Raw genomic sequence first — 24,799 nt, 5'->3', positions numbered from 1 at the left:
TATTCAAGGAACATTTAATTAATATTTTTCAGATGAGAAAAAAATGAGACCAGAGAAATCAAATGATTTCTAATTGGATGATACCTGTACTCTGATCTTTTCACGACAAATCCAGTACTCTTGGTGCTGTATCATGAAAACAAAGGGCATTACAATCAAAGGGATCCTTCTGGATTCAGTAACTGAGGTTCATCCCATCTCTGGGGTCACTCTTGTTGTGGTTCAGTTTCTTTGTGACCCCAATTGGGGTTTTCTTGGCAAAGGTAGTGGAGGGGTTTACCATTTCCCTCTCCAACTCATTTTACAGATGAGGAAACTGAGGCAAATAGGGTGAAGTGACTTGCCCAGGGTCATATTGCTATTAAGTGTCTGAGTCTGAATTTGAACTTGCTCCAGGAGCAACACCTCTGTATACTATGGCACCCTTGCAGACTGGGACTGTTAGGAACCGTATCTATCCCCCAGTGCTTCCAAATCTGTGGAATTTTTTATTACCCGTGACAGTACTTGAACCTTGATTAATGAGAGAAATGAAAATTTCATTAAATAAAATCATTTATCAGTTTGGCTGATGGAGGAGGCAGGAGGAGCTCCCATGGCCCAGATTCATTCCCCTAAGTAACTATAGAAGGAGAATGCCTCTCTTCTTCCCACTTCTTCCCCTCTCCCCAGCCTCTCTCTTCCTCCTCTGAGCCATCTGTCTTGCTTGTCTACACCAATCACTTGTCACTGACTCATTCTGCTTTGTGGCACCCCAAAACTGCGGGCAAATGCTGCATTTCTAGATAGAGGACCTCAGTTTGAAACCTGACTTGGCCACTGAGCAAATCATTGAACTTTCCAGGCCTCAGTTTTCCCAGCTTTAAAAATGGGAGGCTTGCATCTTAATGCCTCTTGAGGTTTTTTTCCAGCTCTCAACCTATGTATGACCTTATGATTCATTGGCTCCCTAGAACACTTAGGACTTGAAAACCTTCTATCTTATGTTTGAGCACAGAATGGGGACTTAGAATCCTGGATTCTATTTTGGTTCAGCCTACAATCCAGGTCTATAAACACTTATTACATGCCTGTTGTGTATAAGAAAGACCCTCTGCTAGGTGCTTAAGGAATACAAATCTGAGAAACAATAAAATAAAAATAAAAAAAGTTTCTTCTGTCTTCTCTTCTCTTCCTGAGTAACTCCTGTCTCCAGACATTAACATTCTATTGCCTAAGGAGCTGGAGACTTTAGGAAAGATGGTCCAATTTGTCTGGGCTCATCCAATATTGTTACTTGTTACAGCTGGACAGAACCTTAGAGATCTAGTCTCACTTAATCATTTTATACAAATTAGGAAACTGAGGTCTAGTTATGTGATTTGTCCACAGTCACATAGATAACATGGATAATCTTCAATCTGGAAGGGAACTTTAGAAGCCATTGAATTCTCATTTTTCAGATGAGGAAACTGAGACACATAATAGTCAAGGGACTTGCCTACAGTCACATAAGTTACATGAGTAGTCTTAAATCTGGAAGGGAACCTTAGAAGCCATTGAATCTTCACTTTTACAGATGAGGAAACTGAGACACTATATAATCCCGCTTCTGTGCCTCCATGCTAGGGATGGTCTGAGCTTCCTTCCTGTGTTAATTCCTTGCCAAGAAGCATATATCCCTCTTAGCTGTGCCTTTTAAGCATCCTTGAAAGGGGAGTTGGAGCCCACACCATCATCCTTCTTTTACAGCATCAGTAGGAGGGTTATAATGGAAAGAGGAGGGGTCTTGGTGGAGATTTGGGGAGCTGGCTTGTTGAACGTTGGTTAGACACCTTCAGTTTCCCTGGCATTTAGTGGAGTTATATTGAGAATCCAAATATTTTCCCTTTTATTCCCTGTTTTCGGTGTCCCCTTTGGCAGATGGGGAGAGAGGAGGTGGGATTGCCTGTTTCTTAACTATTAGCAGGGATTCACAAGCCAGCTGTTTTCCCCCCTAAGTCTTCCCCCTGCCAGTGAACGGTATTATCTCTCCATGGACCGTGGATGGGGAAAGAATTTGTCCTGATTGTGTATCTGACAATAGGGGCCTTCTTGAGTTTTTCTACACAGCCAAGTGCAGGCCCTTGCATAATCAAGAGGGGTGTTCCTCCCCCCCACACACCCCTAGGCCTGTATTTAGTTCATATAAGAATGCAGGATCCAGTCCAAGAGCCACCCACATCCTGGTTGTCTACTTGGTCTAGACATGGATGGGTTCACAGCCTCTCCCCTTCCCCCCAAGAAAAAGTATTAAGGATCCCAGGGGTCAGAGAAAAAAAAAAAAAAGGAAGGATTTTGAGGCAGAATTTTGGAGTCTGAGCAGGATGACAAAAACTGGGAGTCCTTAGAGGGGGTGACACTGTCTGGTATTATAACACTGGCCCAGAAGGAGCCCGTGGGGCTCAGCTTGGGGATAATGAGCCTCTGGTAAGTTTGTTTTTGGTTCATTCTGTGAATTCCCCTCCACCCTGCTGGCCATGGTGGGGTTGGGGGAAGTAAGAGAAGGCCAGCCTTTGTCTCCTGTATGTATAATGAAGGGATTGGGCCAAATCATCTTTTTATTTTTTAAATACATTCTAACCAATTTAAAAATTTTTTCACATCACTAAAATTTCCCATTGCATTTTTTTGCTCCCAGAAAGCTAAAGAAATAAATTTAAAAAGAAAAAGAAAAAAAAGAGGGGAAAAATAGCTTGGCAAAAGGGCCAGATGGTCTTTAAGGACTGACTTTAAAAGATTAAATTTTAAAAATTCAATTAACGATCTATTTTCTTTCCTTTATCAACTTCCTGCTGGGGAAAAAAAAAAAAAAGAAAAACAAATCTTTAAACCCTTTGTGGGTGGGGTGAGGGGAGAAACATAGAATTGGAAGCCAAAGGAGCTGGATTCCTCTCATACCGTACTAGCTTTTCTTGGTTTTGGGGAAATCCCAGGTAGCCTTAATTTTCTTATCTGTAAGAAGTGCACTTTGCAGATTGTAAACTACCCCATTAAGTACAAGCAGTTCCCAAGAGCTTTTCCCACTACCCTCTGACAGAAGGCTGAGAATAGAAGTAGATTGCAGTGAGAATTTGTCCTGGAATTACATGCACATTTAGTAGAGCTGGGAATCTTTAGCACAGAGACTCTGGAAGGGGGCTTAGAACAGGCAATTTCAGAGCTGGGAGGGATATCAGAATGGGGGATGTCAGAAGTGAGAGGGGCTTTAGAACAGGGGGAATCAAAATTGGGAGGGAGCTTAGAACAGGGGATGTCAGAGCTGGGAGGGAGTTCAGAACAGGGGATGTTAGAGCTGGGAGGGATGTCAGAACAGGGGATGTTAGAGCTGGGAGGGATGTTAGAACAGGGGATGTCAGAGCTGGGAGGGGGCTGTCAGGGAGGATGGGTTTTCTGGAAAATTTCATGTTCTCACTGCCCAAACAGATGGCTGTCCGATCTGCCATCCATGAAAGGAGGCCTTTGGGTAAGAGCTAAAGTCATCAGAGGAGGGTTCCACGGGAGCTGCAGGTGCAGCCGAGCCAGGGTTTCTGTAGATGGCAGCAATCTTTTTGGTCTTATACGCAAGCAGTTCAGTTTTCCTTTTTCTTGTTGCCAGAACAGATTAATCACATCACCGGCTTGTTTATACTCAGAGATGATTCCATTGGCTGGCAGGTTTTTCCTTGTTAAGTTATTTTTTGTCTTTTTTTTTTTTTTTTTTTTTTTTTTTTTGTCTTTTATTATCACTTTGGTTTACATAAGGGCTGGATAAACTACCTCATGGTGATTTTCTTTGCTGACTGTTTTATTTAATTCAGTAACTCCCCTCAGAGACCAAATTTACCTTGAGTTTTTAGCATGATTTTGGGTGGCAGCTCAGGCAATCTTTTCTTGGGTATCGGCTTGGCACTGGTACCTGACTACCAGAGTCAGGAAGAGATTGAAAGCTGATCTCAGAGTAAGGAAAATCAGATTTGAATCCTTCTTACCTGACTGTGTGATGCTGGTCAAATCACCCAACCTTTCAAAGCTGCAGGTTTTTCTAACACAGTTTCCTAGAAGGCATCAATCTCCATCTGCAGAGAAGTTTCACTTTTTCTTGGGGGGGGGGAGGGAAGTATGTGTGAGGCAATTAGGATTAATTGACTTGTTCAGGGTCACACAGATAGTAAATGTTAACTATTTGAGGCTGAATTTGAACTCATTTCTCCTGATTCTAGAGCTGGTACTCTTAACTATTGTGCTCTCTAGCTGCCCCCCAAGGAGGTTCACTCTTTGGGAGTTCCTTTTATTGGTGAAATCTCAAGTTTATTCAATCAATAAGCATTTGTTAAATGCCTTTTTATGTGCCTGGATACAAATGCAAAATCTCTATAAATTCTCCAACCCTTGGAGATTGTGTTAATGCAGAATTATTACCCCATTATAGAGATGGGAAAACTGAGTCTGGGAGGGGAAGAGTGATTTGCCTGTGATCACAGAGCTGCTAAGAGATTGAGTGGATTCCATATGTAGCTTGAGTTCTGACCCAGGACTTCTTGGTGCCTTTTTCACTTCCATATTGAAGGCTGAAGTTTCTGGTCAGTTCCAGAAATATGGCGTGTGGAAGAAAAAGTGATTTCTACACTGATTGTGCCCATTGCATGTGATGGAAGCTTTGTTCCACAGTCACAGATGGAGCTGCCTCCCTGAGTGGATTGGTTGACGTCTGTGGCCCATTTACTTTTTGGCACTCTTTAAACTGGGTTTTATCTTGCTTGTTTCAAGATGTCGGCATTCTATTGTCAATAGTGCAATGGATCCCCATCATTATTAAGGACCAACCATAGGAAGACCCCGCTCCCAAATGCCAAATCCATCACACTTCCCACTCCCTGTGTCTGTGGGAAGGATGCTTTTGCTATAAATGAAAAAAAAAAAATGACAGAGGGTTTTCCCCCAATCTCTGTTTTCTTCATTGTACATCTTGCCAAGTGACATCTGTATTTATTTTCCCAACTCTCTCAATGACTGATTTGCATCTGTTTAGATCCCTGAATAACATTTCATTTCCTGACTTTATAGGTTGCCATAAAATCCATCCGTAAGGATAAGATTAAAGATGAACAGGACATGGTTCACATCCGACGGGAGATTGAGATCATGTCGTCCCTCAGCCACCCTCATATCATCAGCATTTATGAAGGTCAGTGATATTTCCCTAGCACCTTCTACCAGCTCCACGGCCCAGACCAAAGGGTCTTTTAGGGGACTGTATGTCTGGTGAAAGCCGGTCCTCTCGGGTCAGCTTACAAAATGGCCAGGTGGTTGGCAGCTTGCTCAACCCTTGTGATAACCTTGGATTTACCTGGTTAGACTTACTTGTAAAATATCATTGGTGTGTGATGAGCTGTATCTCAACAGTTTCTTGTAACCCAACAACTGAGGCTACCTTATAAGATAGTCTGCCTATAGATTTCTCTGAAAGATACATAAGCAAAATTAAGCAAAGACAGCTATTTAGTGGGTATATATTTAATTTAACAAGTACTTATTACTTATTTATTTTTAACATGTGTTTTTCTTTGATAGCTTTTAGTTTGATATTATTGAAATCCTTTATAACAAAGGATTTCTTTAAAAGAAAAAAAAACTAGCAAAACTGATCAATACAGTGAAAGAATCTGATAATATGTATTTATTAAATGCCTACTGTATATAACACATCCTGCTAGGGGCAAAGGATTAAAAAACAAATATGAAAAAGTCCCTGTTCTCAGTATGGTGTAGTAGTGTCTTCAAGTAGCAGAATATACTCTTCCTTCCTTCCTTCCTTCTTTCTTTGCTCAGTCCCTCCCTTCCCATCTCTCTGCTATCCTTCCCTTTCCTTCTTTATTTGTTCCCTCCCTACTTCCCTCCCTTTCTTTCTTTCTTTGCTCCCTTGCTTCCTTTCTTGCTTCCTTCTTTCCTTTTTATTCTTTCTTCCTTTCTTTTTTCGTTCATTCTTTTTTTCCTTCTTCCTTTCCTCTTTTCTCCTCTTCTCTTTCTTTTCAGCAACTAGCACAGTGCCTGGTACTTAATAAGTATCTAGTAAATCCTGTTGGCTTAAGCTGACTTGTATATGGCCTGTAAGCAAATGTAAGAGAATTTGTGAAAGGAAGTGTGAGCCCTTGGGGAGGATGGAGGGAGGTTTTCCCCAGGAGATGGCCCTCCCGGGCTAGGATCCCATTTCAGAGGGGAGCCAGCTTTGGGATGGAATTGTCTTAGAGCAGCCAGCAGTTGTTCGAAATCTTGTTCTTGTGATAAACACATGCCCTGATCTTGAATAAATGAATAAACTTCAGGCCTCAGGGACACCAGGAGAGAGGGGACTACTCAGCCAGCAGATGGTTTGCAAATGTAGCTATCTTTGGCATATCCAGAGGGGAAGAGAGGTTGAGAGAGGGAGAAAGAAGAAAAGATGGGTGGGAGAAATGGAAAGACAGCATTTGGGCAAGTACTTAAATCCTCTGGGTCTCAGTTTTTTCATCTGTAAAATGGTGACAATCAATGGATTGACATAAAAATTAAATGAGATAATGAAGGACCGTATGGTACAATGAATAGAACCTTTGACTTTGGCAGGATTTGAACTCGGGTTTTCCTGACTTCATAAGTCACTTATTATCCTTAGATCTCAGTTTCCTCACCTGTACAATGGAGGGGTATCCTTGATGGCCTCTTGGGTCTCTCCTCGCCTTAAATCTGTGCTCCTCTATATGTTGGACTGTAACCACATAAGTTTTGGATGTCAGCTATTACTAATATTAGAAACTAGCGTTGGTGCTATCTTACCCTGAGTGTTTGCCAGTGCTCCTTTCTGAAGTGTTTTTGGAGGGGTTTTTGGTTGGACTTGTTGTCAAACTGTGAGTCTGTTTGTCTATTTCCCTTACAGCTGTTGGAAAGTTAAACAGGGCCAGAATTTGGATAGCACGGAGAATAACAGACTCGTGGAGGGGTTTAATTTTTTTTTAAATTTAAGTTATTTTTTAAAAAAATTACTAAAAGTCTGTCTTCTCTCCTTCTCTTCCCTCAATGAGAAAATGTGAAAAACAAATATCCTGCTACAAACACATATCATCTGAACAAAATAAATAAATTTTTACAGAGACTCATGGGATGTTAGAGCTGAAAGTGTTATCTTCTGTAAAGGCAAGGGTTATCTGCCTCAGCTCTGCTGATTTTACATTGGGGAAATTGAGGCTCAAAGGAAAAAAAACTTGTTTCTTATTATTCAGCTAGCTAGTCAGAGGTAGCTATCAGTCATATCTTACTGGAGCTGAGGCTGGTGATGTTCTAGCCAGTGCCAGCAGTCAGACTAACTCTCATGAATTAACCAAAGCTTAGAGGAAATCAAAAACATCTCCAAAGCTTACAAAATACAATTGACTTGTCCAGGATCGCAAGCTAGTAAACTCAAGGCAGGATTGGACCCAAGAGTTCCTGACTCCCAAGTCTGGGGCTCTCCTACCTCCTGTTGCCGCTCATCAGTTCCTTTGTCCCATTAGCATGGACTAATGGATAGACCATCCTACTAGACTCCTCTATTGTTCTATGATCCCACAAGTGAATTCCCTTCTTTGACCCTAAGTTTCTTCATCTGTAAAAAGGAGAATGAGAGAGGAATGGATAGCAGGCTGAGATAAAGCTTCACCTCTGACACATCCTGCACAAATTACTATCAGAGCCCTAGGCAGCTTTCTGAAGCTCTGAGCCACAGAGCAAATCTCAGTCTGGATGGGAAGAAGGAGTTTCCTCACTGGACATTCCCTGTGTCGATGACATCACAAATTGGATCCAGAAAAAAGGTGATGATCAAATATCCTGCCCACCACTTTGGGAATCTTTATAAAGATATTGCTTTTTAAACTCTATTTGGTTAACTATTTTAAAAACATTATTCCTGCTGAGATTTCAGGTAGAAACTTGGCTGTTATTAGCCTCTTGGATATTTGAAGTGTGTGGGTCTATAAAATGCTATGGATGTTGGCGTTTTACCAAGACCATATTTAGTGGCCATGTTAGGGGGCCAGAGCTCAACTTCCTGCTTTTTTTTCTTTTTTTCCTAAGGAGAATCTGAAAAATCAAGAGAAGAATGTAACTGGTTGTTTTTAGAGCTAGGACCTGAACCCTGGTCTCCTATTTTCCCAAAACCGCCATGTTGTATTGGAAGATAGTCCATGACATGGGAACTATTTCTGTCTCTCCATTCCTGGATGCTCTTTCTCCTTATCTTCAAGGTTTAGCTCAAGACCTTCCATTGCCAATGTGAGTCTTAATCTGATCCCCCCCCCTCCAAGTACTTCCTTTGCATTTCATCTGTAGATATTCTAAGTTGACTTCCTTTATATGCATAGAATGTAAGCTCTTGAGGTCAAGTCTTATCTTCCTTTTTGTCCTAGTTCTCCTTCTGTCTAGCACATAGTGATAAGAAAAACAACTGAACCTAGATTTCACTGGTGGAGGAGGAAAGGCTCTCTACCCTTGCAGGTCAGCCCCTTCTGAAACTAGGGAGTTGCCAAGATCATTCAGAGATCATTCAGCCAGTATGTGTCAGAACTGGCCTCCAACCAGACCTCCCTGCCTCCAAGACCCACCCATTATCATACAGAATAGCCACTGCACATGGAAAGCATTGCATAAGGATTTGTTGAAAGAACACTGGCTCTACAATCAGATGACCCCCACTTTTTGATACATGCTACCTGGGTAATCTTGGACAAGTCACAACGTCCTAGGCTAAAGTTATTTCATCTGTCAAATGAGAGGATTGAATTAAATGGACTCTGAGGTTCTTTACAACTTTAGATCTGTGATTCTCAGAACATACAAAGGTCAACATACCAGATGATCTTAAAAATAACCCATCTTTGGGTGGTACAATAATCAGCATCTTTTTGACCCAATGGGAGAGAGGGGAGGCAGTAGGTGATTAATCCCCAAATTTGTCAACTCTGTTCCAGCCCGAATGGACTCCTGTCTTTAATGTTAAGTAAATACAAATGGATTTCAGAGAGCTTTCAAGCTCTGGCCGATATATTTTGCAATGGGGTGGTGGTGGTGGGAATTATCTTCCCCCTTGATCTTTGAGAGGTGGGAACCCTGTTCTCAGTCAAAAGAAATTCCATCTTCTCAGCAGGAAGGTAATTGGTGATATAGAGAGAGTGGCTGAAAAGGAAGGGCTTTGTCAAACCTTTGAAGTTCTGAGAATTGGCAGGGAGAGATAAAAACAGATCGCTAGTTCTTATTTCAGGACCTGAGCTCTGACTTCAAAGCAGGATATTTCACGAGACCCTTCCCAGCTCCCTCTCTCTGAAAGCCTGTGATATCCAATATGCGAACTCTTGTAGTTCACATTTTTCTTGAGACTACCCGAGGGAATCCCTGAATCCCATATGGTCATCATGCTGTGTCTAAAAACCCCAACAAGTCTGCTGTCTGCCCATTGCCTGGTAATTTCCAGGCTCTCATTTCTATGACTAGAAATCTTTTTTTTTTTTAAATTTTGGTTTTTCAGGATGGATAGTAATAATTCCTACTTCTATAATCCATCAGTCAATCAGAAAATATTTATAAAGCACCTACTATGTGCCAGACACAAATATAATATAATGAAGACTTCCTGAGTGGTAAAGCCAAAGGAGTTTATGGTATCGGGAGGTCAGTATAGACAACTATATTCCAGGGAGTTTTCACAGAGGCTTTACTGGAGTCAGGCCTTGAAGGATGGACAGAATTCAAATATGGGGAATGTGGTATCATCTTCCATGTTGAAAAAAAATGACATGAGCAGAAGAGGTGACAGACAATCCATCTGCCTAGGAGGTAGCTTGGGAAATAAAGATTTTAAAAATTGCTGGTAAAATTTGCCTATAGGTGGTGGAGTAAGGTAGCCATTGTCAGACATGGCCAGTGGGCTGATTTTTTTATGCATTGGCTCTATTGGTTACAATTTTAGAGAACTGCTTGGATTACTATACAGTTAAGTGACTGGACTAGGGTGATACAACCAGCAAGAGTTACAGGAGAGGAACTTTATTTCCACACCTTCTTGACAATAAGGTTTACCCTTTATCCACTCTATCATACGTCATCTCAACTTGACCATTGTTGTTGTTGAATCATGTCCCACTTTTGTGGTTCCATCTATGGGATTTTCTTGGCAAAGATGCTGAAGTGGTTTACCATTTCCTTTTCCAGCTCAATTTATAGATGAGGAAATTGAGATAAATAGGGTTAAGTGACAAGATAAGGGTCACACAGCTAATAAGTGTCTGAGGCCAGATTTGAACTCATGAAGATGAATCTTTCTGATTCTAAGCCCAGTGGTCTATCCACTCTGCCACATAGCTGTCCTGAAGTTGTGTATAGTAGACCTTTAATATTTGTTGAATTGAATTAAATTAATCTACTGGAAAAACTGAGTGCCTACTGTGTGCTCAGCGCTTTGCTGGGCACTGAGGGGGATGCAAAATTTGTAATAAGACATAGCCCTGACTGTTTGTAACCCCATGGGTCTTGCCCTGCCAGGTCCTTCTATCCTGCAGTGTCTCTAGAAGTCTGTTCATTGTTTCCATGACCCCATCTTTTTATCTCATCCTCTTCCGTCCCCTTCTTGTCTTGCTTTCAATCTTTCCCAACATCAGTCTTTTCCAGTAAGTCCTAATCACAAAGTGATTAGGCTTTCAGCTTCAATATTTGACTTTTCCAGTGAATAGCTCGAATAAATTTCTTTTAATATTGTCTGATTTGATCTTGTTGCTGTCTGTGGGACTCTCAGGCATTTTTTCCAGCACCACAATTCATCAGTTCATCAATGGTTTGTCTTCCTTACAGTCTAGTCCTCACAACCATGCATTGCTACTGGAAAAACCACGGCTTTGAATACATAGACCTTTGTTAACAATGTAAAGTCTTTGCGTTTTAGTCTGCTGTCCAAATTTGCTATAACTTTTCTTCCAAGGAGCAAGAGTCTTTTAATTTCATGGCTACACTTGCCATCTGCAGTGATCTTTGAGCCTTAGTGTAGAAAATCTGCCACTGTTTCTTCTCTTTCTGTTTTTCAGAAAGTGATAGGAACAGTTGCCAAGATCTTAGGGTTTTTTTTGATATTAAGCTTTAAGCCAGCTTTTATATTCTCTTTCACCCTCATCAAGAGGATTCTTAACTCATCAGTTTTCACCATCAGAATTGGTATCATCTGTTTATCTTTTTGATATGTCGCCCAGAAATCCTAATTCTGGCTTTTGATTCATCCAGCCTGGCATTTCACATGATGCACTCTGCATATAAGTTAAATAAAAAATGGTGACAATGTACAACTTAGTTATACTTCTTTTTCTATCTTAAATTAATCAATTGTTTGATTCTAACTGTGGCTTCCTGTCCTCAGGGGAAAAAAGTAAGATGATCTGGTACTTCTATTTCTTTGAGGACTTGCCATATTTTATTGTAATTCACAATTACAAAGGTTTTAGTGGAGTCAAGGAAGCAGAAATAGATTTGTGTGTGTGTGTGTGTGTGTGTGTGTGTGTGTATGTGTGTATTTTGTGAAACTCCCGTGCTTTCTCCATAATCCAGTTAATGTTGGCAATTTGGTCGCTAGTTCCTTGGCCTCTTCAAAAATCAGACTATTCTTCTAATAATTCTCAATTCACTTATTGCCAAAGCCCTGCCTGCAAAATCTTAAGCAAAACCTTGCTCCTATGTGAAATGAGTGCGATTGTTCAGTAATTTTGACAATCCTTGGTATTTCCCTTCTTTGGGATTGGGACTGACACTCATCTTTAACAGCATCATCTTTTAGGGGTTTAAAAAGTCCAGCTGGAATTCTATCACTCCCACTCACCTTATTGTTAGCAGTGCTTTCTAAGACTCACTTGACTTCATTCTCTAAGGTGTCTGGCTCTAGATCAGTAACCACAGCATTATGCTTACTGGTGATGGAGATCTTTCTTGTATAGTTTTTGTATGGTTTACAGCTTACAGACTAGGAGGAGACAATCAAACAAGCACTTATGTGGGGGATACAAAGAAAGGGAGAAAAATCCCACTGCCCTCAAGAAGTTCAAACTTAGATGGGGGAGACAACCTACAACCATGTATATACTATGTACAGATAGAATAGATAGAAGATTATCTCAGAGAAGTCAGTGGAGAGGATGAGGCAGGCAAGAGTTCAAGTTGAGCTTAGTCTTTGACAAAAGCCAGAAAAGGCAGTAAGTGGAAGTAAGAAGGGAAAAGATGTCCAGCGTGGCACATTGGGCAAAGATGTAGTTCCAGATAACTAAATTTGGGATAATGTCTAAGGTCCCAATGATAATTCATTGGTAAGAATTATAAGAGCAAAAGATATTGCTATATGAGGTCCCAAAGAGGAGGTCTTTATTGATGGGCATGAAATAGAAATATAAGTATATTCTCATTATAACAGAGATTTAGAACTAAAAAAGGGCCATTGGGGATGAAAGGATTTTAGATCTGAGTCTCTGAGGCCCTGTGGTCTAGTCCCTCATTTTGCTGAATGAGGAAATGAGGGATGAGGAACCATTTGATCAGATCATGAATAGTAAGCATCAGAGGTGGGAGTTAAACCCGTATCCTCTCACCCCAGAGATGATGCTCTCCCAGGTTTGGGTCTTGCAACAATTGGCAAATGAGTATTGATGCTTTTGCGGTCCAGTTCCCAACTTAATGGTTTGTTTAGTTACCCAAATGTCAACTCCCCTTCTCTGGGACTCCCAGCACACTAAAAAGCAGGTTGTTGAGTTTGGCAGAGAGATATGTTGTACTTGTATTTACTCTTCTATTCCCATGGCTAATCGTCAAGTAGTTGGGGGAAAATTAGCCTTTGATGTCGTTTCACTAGTTCCATATTAAGTCCCCATAGATTGGACCAAAATCAAGGGTTAATGACTAGGCATTAAAAGTTGCAACGAATTTTCTTCAGCTTCAATCAAGAAAGACCTTTTTTCCTGATGTTGCTCAGCTCCTTTTCTAATTAGCTTCCTATTAAGTGATCTGTTTGACCTGCAAGTCTATTATTTTCATTGTTTTCTTTGGTGATTATTAAAAAGAACACAAAGAAAGACTATGTGTCTCCCCAGCTGTCCTGCCTCACCCTTTGGAATTTCCTGGAATTTAGTTTTCTCTTACTAAAAAGAATACTACTTCTTACACGAGCAAGTTGTGTATTTTTCTTTTCTTTTTTTTTGTCTGAAGTATTTGGGGTTAAACAACTTGCCCAGGGTCACACAGCTAAGAAGTATTAAGTATCTGAGATCACATTTGAACTCAGGTCCTTCTGACTTCAGGGCTGATTCTCTATCCACTATGCCCCCTCACTGTCTTGAGTATTTTCAAAAAAAATAAAACAAGGAAAATGTTTTTGCAGTTTAGTGTAGTGATTTTTGAAAAGTGTCTAGTATAGAGTAGGTGCTTAATAAAAGCTCATTCACTTTCCTTGTACCAATAAATAGAAGAGTCACATGGTCCTAGACCAGGAGTGGGTATTTGCCACTAAATGGCTGTGACTTGAGGATCCTTTTTATAGCCTCAGTGTTTATATTTGTAACAGCAAGGTGTTAAACTAATTGAGCTCCTGGAAACACAGAATTTAGAGTACTGACAGGTGGCTTTCTAGTCCAGCCCATATGTGAAAGGAGTTCCTGTTGTAACAGACTTGATGAGTCCATCTAGCCTCTGCTTGAAGGTTTCCAAGGAGGGAGAACTCATCCCCATCTCCCCCTCGACCCCCCCCGCCATTCAATTTTTGAATCGTTCTTCTTATTACAATTATGATTTTTCTGAGGTCAGACTTAAATTTGCCTCTTTCCAGTTTGTACCCATTGCTCCTGATGGTATCCTCTATGATCCAACGTTGAATCCTTTTTTCCCTTGTTAGTCCTTCAAATACTTGAAAACTATATTCATGTTCCCCTAGATCTTATTTTTTCTAGTCTAAACATACCCATTTCCTTCAGACATTCTCCATATGTCAAGACCACAAAGTCTTTCACTATCAATCCAATTGCCTTTGAAAAACTTTATAGCTTATTGATATCCTTCAGTCATTTTCAATCACGTCCAACTCTTTATGATATCATTTGGGATTTTCTTGGCAAAGATACTGGAGTGATTTGCTATTTTCCTCTTCAGTCCATTTTACAGATGAGGAAACTGAGGCAAACAGGATTAAGTGAGTTGGCTAGGGTCAGGTCTACTCCAGGCCAGGCACTCTATCCTCTATACTTCCTAGCTGCTTCTTGGGGTGATTGGGGAAAAGTACTTTAGAGTATTTGCTTAGATAACCTGATCTCAGTTCTCAGCTTTACTGCCTGTATGAGTCAATGAATGGATGAAAAACATTTATTAAATGCTTATTGTATACTAAATACTGTACTAAACCCTGGTGATAAAAAAAAAACAAGCAAATCAGGACAGTCTCTGGTCTTAAGGAACTCACATTCTAATTGGGGGGCTCAGTTCCCCCCCCTCTTTAACTTGAGGAAATTGGACTAGCAGTCTGTGTGGTCTTCTCTGGACCTCGGATTGAGGGGGTTGCATTCAGTAGCTCTTTCAGCTCTAAATTTATGAGACTGTGATCCTTCCTAAGTCTTGGTTTCCATATCTGTAAAATGAAGGGATTGGACTAGTCTCTTAGCTTTGCATCCGTGAGCTGAGCTGAATCGTAGGTGCTTAAATCTTGGGGTGGATTCATTGCTCCCAGCTTGTGTTCCTTAAAGGAAAGACAGCCTATATGGTTGGCTCCCACAAACCTTTAATCAGACAAGCATCCTTAGCAGCGGAAAGGTACTTAAAGTCTGCCACTGCTTGGCAAGTAATAAAAATACCATGGAGTGGAAAGACACCAGATGGAAGGAATGTCAACATACTGGAACTGTTTGAGAAGATTGCCTTGATAGAAGGGTAAGGCACGAGGAGAATTTGGACTGTTCCAAGCCTAGGTGCTTGTCCTTCTCTCTTAAAACCAACAAATGAGCATGCTTAGCCTGGGGTTATAGGAAAGTGGAAGAAACCAGGCCATAATGAAGCAGTCAACATTTTCTTTTAAAAAAAAAAAAATTAAATAAACCCAGTCTCTTGCATTTTGGGGAGCATTGTGTTAAAAAGAGATTTTTCTTTTCAAAAGTGACTTCCTTTTTCTTCTGCCTTTGGAAATCAATTTCTTCCCTTAGAACATCAGATTGATCAATTCAGAAATGGATAAGGTATTAAGAAGAAATTTTTCTCTTAAAAAGTGACTTCCTTTTTCTTCTGCCTTTAGAAATCAATTTCTTAGAACATCAGATTGATCAGTTCAGAAATGGATAAGGTATTAAGAAGAGATTTTTCTCTTAAAAAGTGACTTCCTTTTTCTTCTGCCTTTGGAAATCAATTTCTTCCCTTAGAACATCAGATTGATCAATTCAGAAATGGACAAAGTATTAAGAAGAGATTTTTCTCTTAAAAAGTGACTGCCTTTTTCTTCTGCCTTTAGAAAACAATTTCTTCCTTAAGAAACCAGATTGATCAATTCAGAAATGGATAAGGTATTAAGAAGAAATTTTTCTCTTAAAAAGTGACTTCCTTTTTCTTCTGCCTTTAGAAAACAATTTCTTCCTTAAGAACACAAGATTGATCAGTTCAGAAATAGACCAGGAAAGATGACCCTTCAAGTTTTTCCTTCAACCATCACTATTCTCTGGGATCAAAACATTTAAAAAACACTTTTTTTTCCATTGCAAATTTAATAATAATCAACAAACCCAGCCATTGCATTATACAAGGAAGACCTGGAAGGAGGGTTCTATAAAAAACTGTGAACTTGTCATAGAGTTACTTAAGACCAAAACCATAGATTCTGTCTTTAGAAAGATATAGTAACACAGTTGCTTCATTTGTTTGGCTCTTCTTCAGCCAAAGTATTATTTTTTTTACAGGAGGAATCATCTTTTGCTGTTAGTCAAGTTTTGGTACTGACCTTCGGGCAGCGAGGAGGGAATCATTAGGGGTTGGGTCATTAGCTGATTGAAAGCCAGACAATCTGGGGGCAAAAGCAAACTTTTAAATTTAACATCTGATGAAATCCACAATTCATTTGAAGAGGGGAATGTTGCTGCAGCAACCAGACCTCCAAAGGAAACAAGCAGAATTAAATTCCTCTAGTTTCTGTTTGGGAGGTAGAGAGTTTTGTATTTTAGAGCAGCGATTATCTAATGGCAGTGGGTGTTCAGACCATTAGGGAATCACCAGAGAATCTGAATTGTACTCATCCTTCAAGGATTAACTCAAGCTGCCAGGAAGCCTTCCATGACTGTTAATATTTCTCTAGAGGGCAGAGACTACTAGGACAGTCCAGGCAGACTTCCTGGTGGAGGTGAGACTTGGGTTCTTTTATGGATAAATCTTTCCAGGGAGTTGGTACTACTGTCCACTTATCCTTGAATAACTGAGTAATAAACTAAATTTCTGTGCTTGTTTTTTAAGTTTCTCATTCTCTCTGGTAGCAGACAGATACCTGTCCTATCCTTTTGGGGGCCATCAAGCTCCTGATTAAACAAAAGATCTAGACAGAAGATGCGGCTTTGCGTTCTTCAGAAAGGAAATTTTTCCCTACTTGTGGAAAAGAAAATTTTGCCTTGTGACCAGGAACATAAACACACACTCATCTACTCTTAGAGCCTTATAAATAGCTGGCCGCACACTGAGTCAGGGGAAGTAACATTTTTCTGCCAGGAGAATGGGGGAGCGTCCTTTGATTTATTTCGGCCCAGTTACAATTCAATTCCATTAGTCATTTTTTGAGGCTGTCGGAGGATTAGGATAGGAGGATAAAAAATCAGGACTGATGAGGGTTCAGATCCAGCCTCAGATACTTGCTAGCTGAGTGACCCTAGGCAAAAAATGTAATTTCTATTCTAATTTCTCCAACTATAAAATGAGGATAATAACAGCTCCTCGGGTTGTTGTGAGATGAAATGAAATTATGTATAAATTTGCATATTATTATTTTCTTTGCACAAAGTTTGCAGGAAATTCTCCTTCCCCTCCCCCAGCTGATTATATTTAATAATCAAGAATGATCAGATTATAGGATGCAGGGACTTTAGAGACTAGCTGGTCCAACTTCTTCATTTATAAATAAAGAAACTGAGGCTCTATGACTGCCATGCCTTGTCTAGAGTTACAAAGGTAGTAGGATCAAGCTTTTTTTGGTCAATTATTTTTCAGTCATATCTGATTCACCATGAACTCATTTGGGGTTTTCTCAGCAAAGACACTGGAGTGGTCTGCCATTTCCTTCCCCTGCTCATTTTACAGATGAGGAAACTGAGGCAACAAGGTTAAGTGCCTTGCCCAGGGTCACACAGCTAGTAAGTGTCTGAAGCTGGGATTTGAACTCAAATTCCCTGACTCATGAACATTGTTCTTTGTGCTTGGCTTTGAGTTTAGCTTCTGTGACTGACTCTCTTCCTGTTTCTCCTGGGCTAACAATGGAGATGTTAACTCATCCTACTAGACTTTCCTTCCCCTGATCCTGTAAATTCTGAGTAGAGGTTTAGAGACATTTTAAAAAGTGATTGTTGAGCTCTTCTGCCTCCTGTGTCAGTGCAGGACCCGAAGGGGGCCAGGCAGCATTGAGGGCTGTCTTGTATTTTCCTTTGTTTCACTGGTTGCCATGGACGAGGAATTCATCCCCAAGTGGCTAGCCTATTGGAGATGCGCCCCAGTGCTTAGCTAGGCTGGCCCTTGGAAAGCAGACACGGACTGTTGCCAGGATTGTGCTGGAAGACTCTCTGTCTTAGCACCACCTGTTGGAGTTTGTGCTTTATCAGCACTCGTAGCCTTTAAGAATTCGGGATCTTTCCATGTCACATTGGGGTATTAGAACTGCCCTCGTGGAGGAGACTTTGGGAGTGCAAGCTTGACATTGTAAGTGGTCCACGTGCTTAAAAGAGCTGATAGTTTAGTAGGATAAACAAGCTACTTTCAGACATGTGATTTAGAACTGGATAAAGGGTTGAGGATTCCTGGAGATAATCCCCAGTTCTGGCTGAGGTGGACCAGGTAATAATCAGAGAAGATGCTGTGCTCTACGAGCAAAGCAGAATCAAAATAGCTCAGAAGAAATGCTAGATTGTGCAGAGTTAGAGTCTACCACAAATGTCCTTTCCTTTCCTTCCTTTTTCTCTCTCTTCCTTCCTTTCTCTTTTCTTTTTCTTCCTTCCTTCCTTCCTCCCTTCCTTCCTTCCTTCCTTCCTTCCTTCCTCCCTTCCTCCCTTCCTTCCTTCCTTCCTTCCTTCCTCCCTCCCTTCCTTCCTTCCTTCCTTCCTTCCTTCCTTCCTTCCTCCCTCCCTTCCTTCCTTCCTTCCTTTCTTCCTTCCTTCCTTCCTTCCTTCCTTTCCTTCCTTCCTTCCTTCCTTCCTTCCTTCCTTCCTTCCTTCCTTCCTTCCTTCCTTCATTCTTTTCTTTCTTTCTTTCTCTTCTTTCTTTCTTTCTTTCTTTCTTTCTTTCTTTCTTTCTTTCTTTCTTTCTTTTCTTTCTTTCTTTCTTTCTTTCTTTCTTTCTTTCTTTCTTCTTCTTTCTTTCCTTCCTTCTTTCCTTCCTTCCTTCCTTCCTTCCTTCCTTCCTTCCTTCCTTCCTTCCTTCCTTCCTTCCTTCCTTCCTTCCTTCCTTCCTTCCTTCCTTCCTTCCTTCCTTCCTTCCTTCCTTCCTTCCTTCCTTCCTTCCTTCCTTCCTTCCTTCCTTCCTTCCTTCCTTCCTTCCTTTCTCTGAGGCAATTGGGATTAAATGACGTACCCAGAGTCACACAGCTAGGAAGTGTTAAGCACTTGAGATCAGATTTGAATTCAGGTCCTCCTGACTTCAGGGGTGGTGCTTTATCCACTGCATCACCTAGCTAACCCAAGACCTTAGTCTTTAAAAGAAACATTCATCTCTTTAGTTGAGGCAACAAAAACAAAACTGGACATCAAAATAGCTGAGTATCTCAAAATCAGAAATCAGGGGATTTTATTTTTATATTTTTTAAATTGGGATTCAAAAACAGATAATTATAAACTAATTTGGAAGCTTTACTGTGTTATATAAAAATCTGCAAAGATGGAGATGACTTTTAACCATTTTGCTCTTTCTTCCCTTTCCTATCCCTAGTTCTTTCAGACCTAACATACTCAGCCTTGATTTTGTTATTTAAGATGTTTTAATTTAAAGTTCACAGGTCATAGGATCATGGAAAGTAATACAGAAACCATTCATTCATCTGGCAACCATTTATTAAGCACATGCCCTGTACAATATACTGTTAGATCTTGGGAAAAATAAAAAAGCTAAGCTTAAAACTGCACTAAGACTTTTGGGACATTCTGTACATATCAGTGTAAGGTACTGGTATTGTTATGACTAGAAGACTTAGGCCTGTGAGTCATTGTCCCAGAAAACTCTTTAAGACTGACCTCCCCTGGGAGCAGGGAGTTGCTCCTATAATTTCAGAGTCCTAGGTTTGGGCCAATGATATTCTGATTTTGCTGTCTGCCTTGATTTATCTGCTTGGTCACAGCCCTCATCCTTGTATGGCCTCTCTTTGGGGCAATTAAGTGCTTGCATCACTACTACTCTGACTCCTTCCTATCTGATCATGGTGGGAGGGATGGGAGTCATTTCATCCTTTAGGGTCTTATCTCTGAATGGGACAGGGTGATTATGTGAGCAGAAAGGGAGGTCCTTTCAGGGATGGAGCTAGAATCCCTGTGTGATTGTGTCTTGTATATTAGAGTTATCATTGTTTGTGTCTTAACCTTGTAATTAGACTATAAGCCTCATGGGGGGCAAGAACTATATCTGTTTTCAACTCCCTATCTCTACCAGTGCCTGGAAAACTGTACATAATGGGTGCTTTTTAAAGGTCCAATTGAATCAACTTTTTCCTGCTTCCTCCCATCTTTCCTTTCCCCCAATGAAAAAAAACAAAAACATGGGGCAGCTAGGTGGCAGAGGGCCTGAGTTCAAATCTGGTCTCAGACACTCAACACTTCCTGGTTGTGTGACCCGAGCAAGTCACTTAACCCCAATTGCTTCAGAAAAAAAAAAAAAAAAAAAAAAAAAAGGAAAAGAAAAGAAAAAAAACAAAAAAATAATACTTGGAATAAATGGATGGAGTCAAGCAAAAGAAATTCCCATGTTGGTCATGTCCCCCCCACATAGATATGCTGAGTCCATCACCTTTCTGTCATGAAGAGTATATATACTACCACATAGTAGGTATATTATGATAAAAGTAAAGGGATATCTTTAAATCAATGACATCGGCTTGGATTCTTTCTGTATTTCTATATTTCCATTTTGCATAAACATAAAATAAAGGCAGAATTGTAGATTTTCCCTTTCTATGTGGGCATCTATTACCCACACATATATGTTCACATACATATATGTACATAGACATGCATGTATGCGCACACACACAAATAAAGAGAAAAAACTTTTCCAAAGGGTCTGTCTACTCAATGTTAGATTATCCAGTTGTAAGAGTGAAAAATTCAGTGGTTCAGAGGTGGCGCAGTGGATAGAGCACCAGCCTTGAATTCAGGAGGACCCAAGTTCAAATCTGGTCTCAGACACTTAACACTTCCTAGCTGTGTGACCCTGGACAAGTCACTTAACCTTAGCCTGGGGGGGGGGGAGAATTCAGTGGTTCTAGTTAATTTTTTTTTTTTTTTTTTTTTTTTTTTTTTGTCTATGTAGAACCAGCAACAATAGAACAAACAAAAAAAATAGTTTTGATAACTTGTTTTGGCCTGGTATAGGAAGGACAAGGGAATAAACATTTAAATACCTATTATGTGTCGGGCACTCTGCTAAGTGCTTTACAATTGTTAGCTCATTTGATCCTTACAGATCCTGAGGGATTGGTGTTTTATGATTCCTATTTTACAGTTAAGGAAACTAAGGCAGACAGGGCTGAAGTGACTTGCCCCACACACTGCTGAATCCAGATCCAGCCCTCTCTATCCACTGAGCCACCTAGTAATTACAAAGGATGGGAAGCTTTGTGTATTGATACTGGCTCACCAACCTGTCAAGATTGTGCTCCTCCTAATTTTTTTTTTTTTTTTTTTTTTTAATGTGGAAACCAGGCCTCCCTAGGGTCTGAAGGTCTAATCATTCTTGGACTGGGAGTCAGAACTGCATCCAGAGATTGCTCTTCCAGTTTCCAAAGTTTATTGTTAATAAATGTGCATGCAGGCTAAGGTCTCTGGCAGAAGCCTGAGCTTTGGGGTGCAGGGAGGCCAGATGGGGAGCTACTAATTTTCTCTGGCTTTTCCTGTCTTTTCCTCTTTCTCTCTCAATCATTTTATCAAAGAGGCTTGACTAAAATTTAGGAGCTGAAAAGAACAGGATCCTTCTTCTCTCCCTTCCTTCCTTCCCTGCCTCCCTTTCTCCCTCCTTCCCTCCCTTTTTCCCTTTGTCTCCTCTTTCTTTCCTCCTACTACAGATGATTTTTACATATGACTTGTTTCCTTAAGAAGCCTCAATGGCTCCTTATTATCTTGAGGATAAAACTAGAAACTCCTGTGCTTGGCAAGCCCTTCACAATCTGGTTCCAGTCTCCTTCCTTTCTTCCCTTTTCTACCTCCATATTTTTGTATAAGTTCTTCCTCATGTCTGCAATGCAAAAGATGTCAGTACCATTTCTTGGTAGCCCTATCTTTCATGGCTTAACTTAAGTGATTTCTCTTACAAGATAGCTTTCTTGATACCTCCCATCTTAGTGCCCCATTCCTCTCCAAATTACTTGGTTTTTAAAAATTGTATTTACTTCTCTATGTGCACATTGTTTTTTTCCAGATGAATATTACCTCCAGTGATTGAGTTACTTGAGTCTTTGGATTGCTGGAATCCAGCACAATTTCTGATCAACAATTGTTGAATTGATTTAACCATTGATTGGTGGGCTACTAGAAAGAGGTAGATCAGACTGAAAACGCTTTGAAGGGAACTTTAACTTCAAGTATCCTTGTTTTGGACAATGTAGCATTTTCATGCTTGGGCTTCCTGAGTTCAGTGACTGAGAATAAATAGTTCATATCAGCCTGATGTTTCTTAGTTAGATCAGCGTAGAAAAGGTGGGAAGAATATGCGATTGAGTGAGAAGACCCAGATTTCAGTCCTGCCATAACTCCTTACTAGTGTATAGAGAAGTTTCCTTCTCTATAAAATGAAGAGGTTGTCTAAATGGCATTTAAGTCACTTCTGGGGTCCAGAAAACCATTCTAGATTTAGGATAAGACATTTCACTTTTCTCTGAGTTTCAGTTTCCCTATCTGAAATGAGAAAGCTGGACTTGATGGCCTCTAAAGTCCCTTTTAGCATTCAAACTTTTGAATAAGTACATTTCTTTACATTTAACCAAATCAGTGTTACTATTTATACAGTTCCCTTGGTCTACCTAAATGTGGAATCTACTAGTCTATTGGGGAGATGCTTTGACATTGTGAATGCCAGATTCCTTCTGGCCTTGAACTGCTGGCAGATTTCTGGTCTTCTCTAATTGACCTGTGAACTTATTCCCTGAATCTGTATTCCTCTCTATTGTTCTCCTCTCCAGTATTTGAGAATAAGGATAAGATTGTGATCATCATGGAGTATGCCAGCAAAGGCGAGCTGTATGACTACATCAGCGAAAGGCGGAGGCTCAGCGAGAGGGAGACGAGACACTTCTTTCGGCAAATAATCTCTGCGGTGCACTATTGTCATAAGGTGAGAGGCAGAATTGACTTTGGGAATTCCTTTGTCTGTTGTATGCATCAATTGAAAGTCAATTCCAGTTAAAAAACTGATAAATCTATTAGGCCAGTTGATTTAATACAATAAGGAGCAAGATTTAAAGAGCTACAATTTAAAGAACTCCAAGTCACATGACTCAAACTGAAACTAAGCTGGAATCTTTCCTTAAAACATTTTCTTATTGTGGAATGGACACCTTCCCAAAAGTCATTAGGCTTGGGTTTGGGACTTTGTTCTGTAACTATAACTCTGGGCTGGTTACTTACTTTTTTTGCTTGTTTCAGTTTCCGTCTCTGTAAAATAATGAGTTTGGATTAAAAGCTCCTTCTGGTATTAAGATTCTATGGCCTTTTCCCTTCCTCTTTTGTAAATAAAACAAAATGAAACAAAAAACTGGCTGATAGCTTGGGAATCATGAAAGCCTAATTTTAGAGCGAGTCCCTGAGTTCTTTGATTTCCCATTGGAAAAAAAAAATGGTACCCGAGAAGTGCTATTGCTTTGTTGGATGTGGCCAGTGGCTGAGTTATCATTCTCTTCTGTCCTTTCTCTGTGCTCTCCTCCAGCTCACATTGAGTTATGCTCAGCAAAGTGAGGAACATCAAATGCCAGCTACACAGCCCAGAAATCTTTGAAAGCTGTCTGGGCTCTGTTTGAACAATTTAGAGAAAGGCTTGGGAATCCAAAAGGACTTGTTCCTTCCTATTGTCAGTCTTTGGTTAGGTAAGGTTAGAACTTCCAGATCTGAGAGGACCCGAGAAGGGGAAATCAGTGTTCCCTTCAGGACTGATGTCAGTGGCAGATAGTTTGCCGGTGTCTGGGAAGAATATATTGCACTCACACAGTGGAATTACATTCCAAAAAAGAATCCCCCTCACTGTTTTACAGGCTTTGGGGGAGAAATGGATTCCAGTCATTCTTTTCTTAACCACACACAGCAAGTGACTAATATGGCTCTTGTCACTAGTCCCTGGGCTGGGAGTGTTATGACTGTAAAAACAGCCCCAAAGTGTAGATTCAGAGACCACCCCTGCTGGTCCAATTCTTTAATCTGTCCAACATTTCCCTTTGTTCACAGTCCTCCTTCCTCCTCCCTTTTCTCTCTCTGCCTGTCTCTTTCTCCATCGCTCCCTCATTCAATCTGTCCCTGTCTCCTCTCTCTGTTTTTCACTGATTCTGTTGCATTCTTTTTGTTTCTGTTTCATTTCTTTTCTCTCATTTTCACCATCCGGGTCTCATTCTTATTTTGTCTATCACTGTCTCATTCTTTCTGACTCATTCCCTTTCCCCTGTCTTTCTTCGTCTCTCTCTTTCTGTCTCATAATCTGTCCCATTCCATTTATTCCCATCTGTCTTTGCCTTAATTCTCTCTAGCTCTTCACTGCCCTGTATCATTCTTTCTGACTCATGTTCTCTCTCTCTCTTTTTGACTCCCCCTTTTTCCTTCCCTACTCCCTCTTTTTCTCTCTCCTCTCAGTCCTATTCTGTGTATGCTCATTGTCTTATTCTCCCTGTCTCTTCATTCAGTTCCTGTATCATTCTTTTCTTCTTCTTCTTCCTTCTTCTCTTTTCTCTCTCTCTTCCCCCTCCTCTGTCTCTTTGTCTCTTTCCCTCTCCTCCCTCAGTCTTATTCTGCCTATCCCCATTGTCTTTGCCTTATTCTGTCTCTCTTCATTCGCTATTCCTGTATTATTCTTTCTGACTTATTTTCCTCTCTCTGTCTCTGTTTCTCCATTCTGTCTCTCTCTCCCCCTTCTCCTCTCTTTCTCTCTCCCCCCCTCCCCTCACTCTTATTCTCTCTCATCATTCAGTTCTCCAATTTTCCTTATTTCATTTTGTCTCTTTTCTCTCAACCTTCTCATCCTATGTCTCATCTTTTTATTTCAGAATGGTGTTGTCCATAGGGATTTGAAGCTGGAGAATATTTTGCTTGATGATAACTGTAATATTAAGGTAAGGCTCATTTGACAAATGTCCAAACTTTGGGTATTTCAA

General features: G+C 40.4%; 1 protein-coding gene across 1 annotated transcript in view; it reads left to right on the top strand.

Annotated features, from left to right (window-relative positions):
* Window positions 1-24,799, top strand: part of NUAK1 (NUAK family kinase 1) — a 79,886-nt gene that overhangs the window by 31,063 nt on the left and 24,024 nt on the right. The window contains exons 2-4 of the mRNA XM_074271475.1: window positions 5,065-5,185; window positions 22,628-22,779; window positions 24,692-24,757. Coding sequence (XP_074127576.1) covers window positions 5,065-5,185; window positions 22,628-22,779; window positions 24,692-24,757 — 339 coding nt within the window. The remainder of the gene's footprint in view (window positions 1-5,064; window positions 5,186-22,627; window positions 22,780-24,691; window positions 24,758-24,799) is intronic.

The sequence above is a fragment of the Sminthopsis crassicaudata genome, chromosome 5 (assembly GCF_048593235.1).
Source record: "Sminthopsis crassicaudata isolate SCR6 chromosome 5, ASM4859323v1, whole genome shotgun sequence".
Lineage (NCBI taxonomy): Eukaryota > Metazoa > Chordata > Mammalia > Dasyuromorphia > Dasyuridae > Sminthopsis > Sminthopsis crassicaudata.
Note: the sequence above shows the minus strand (reverse complement) of the source record. Positions and strands in the feature narration are given on the sequence as shown.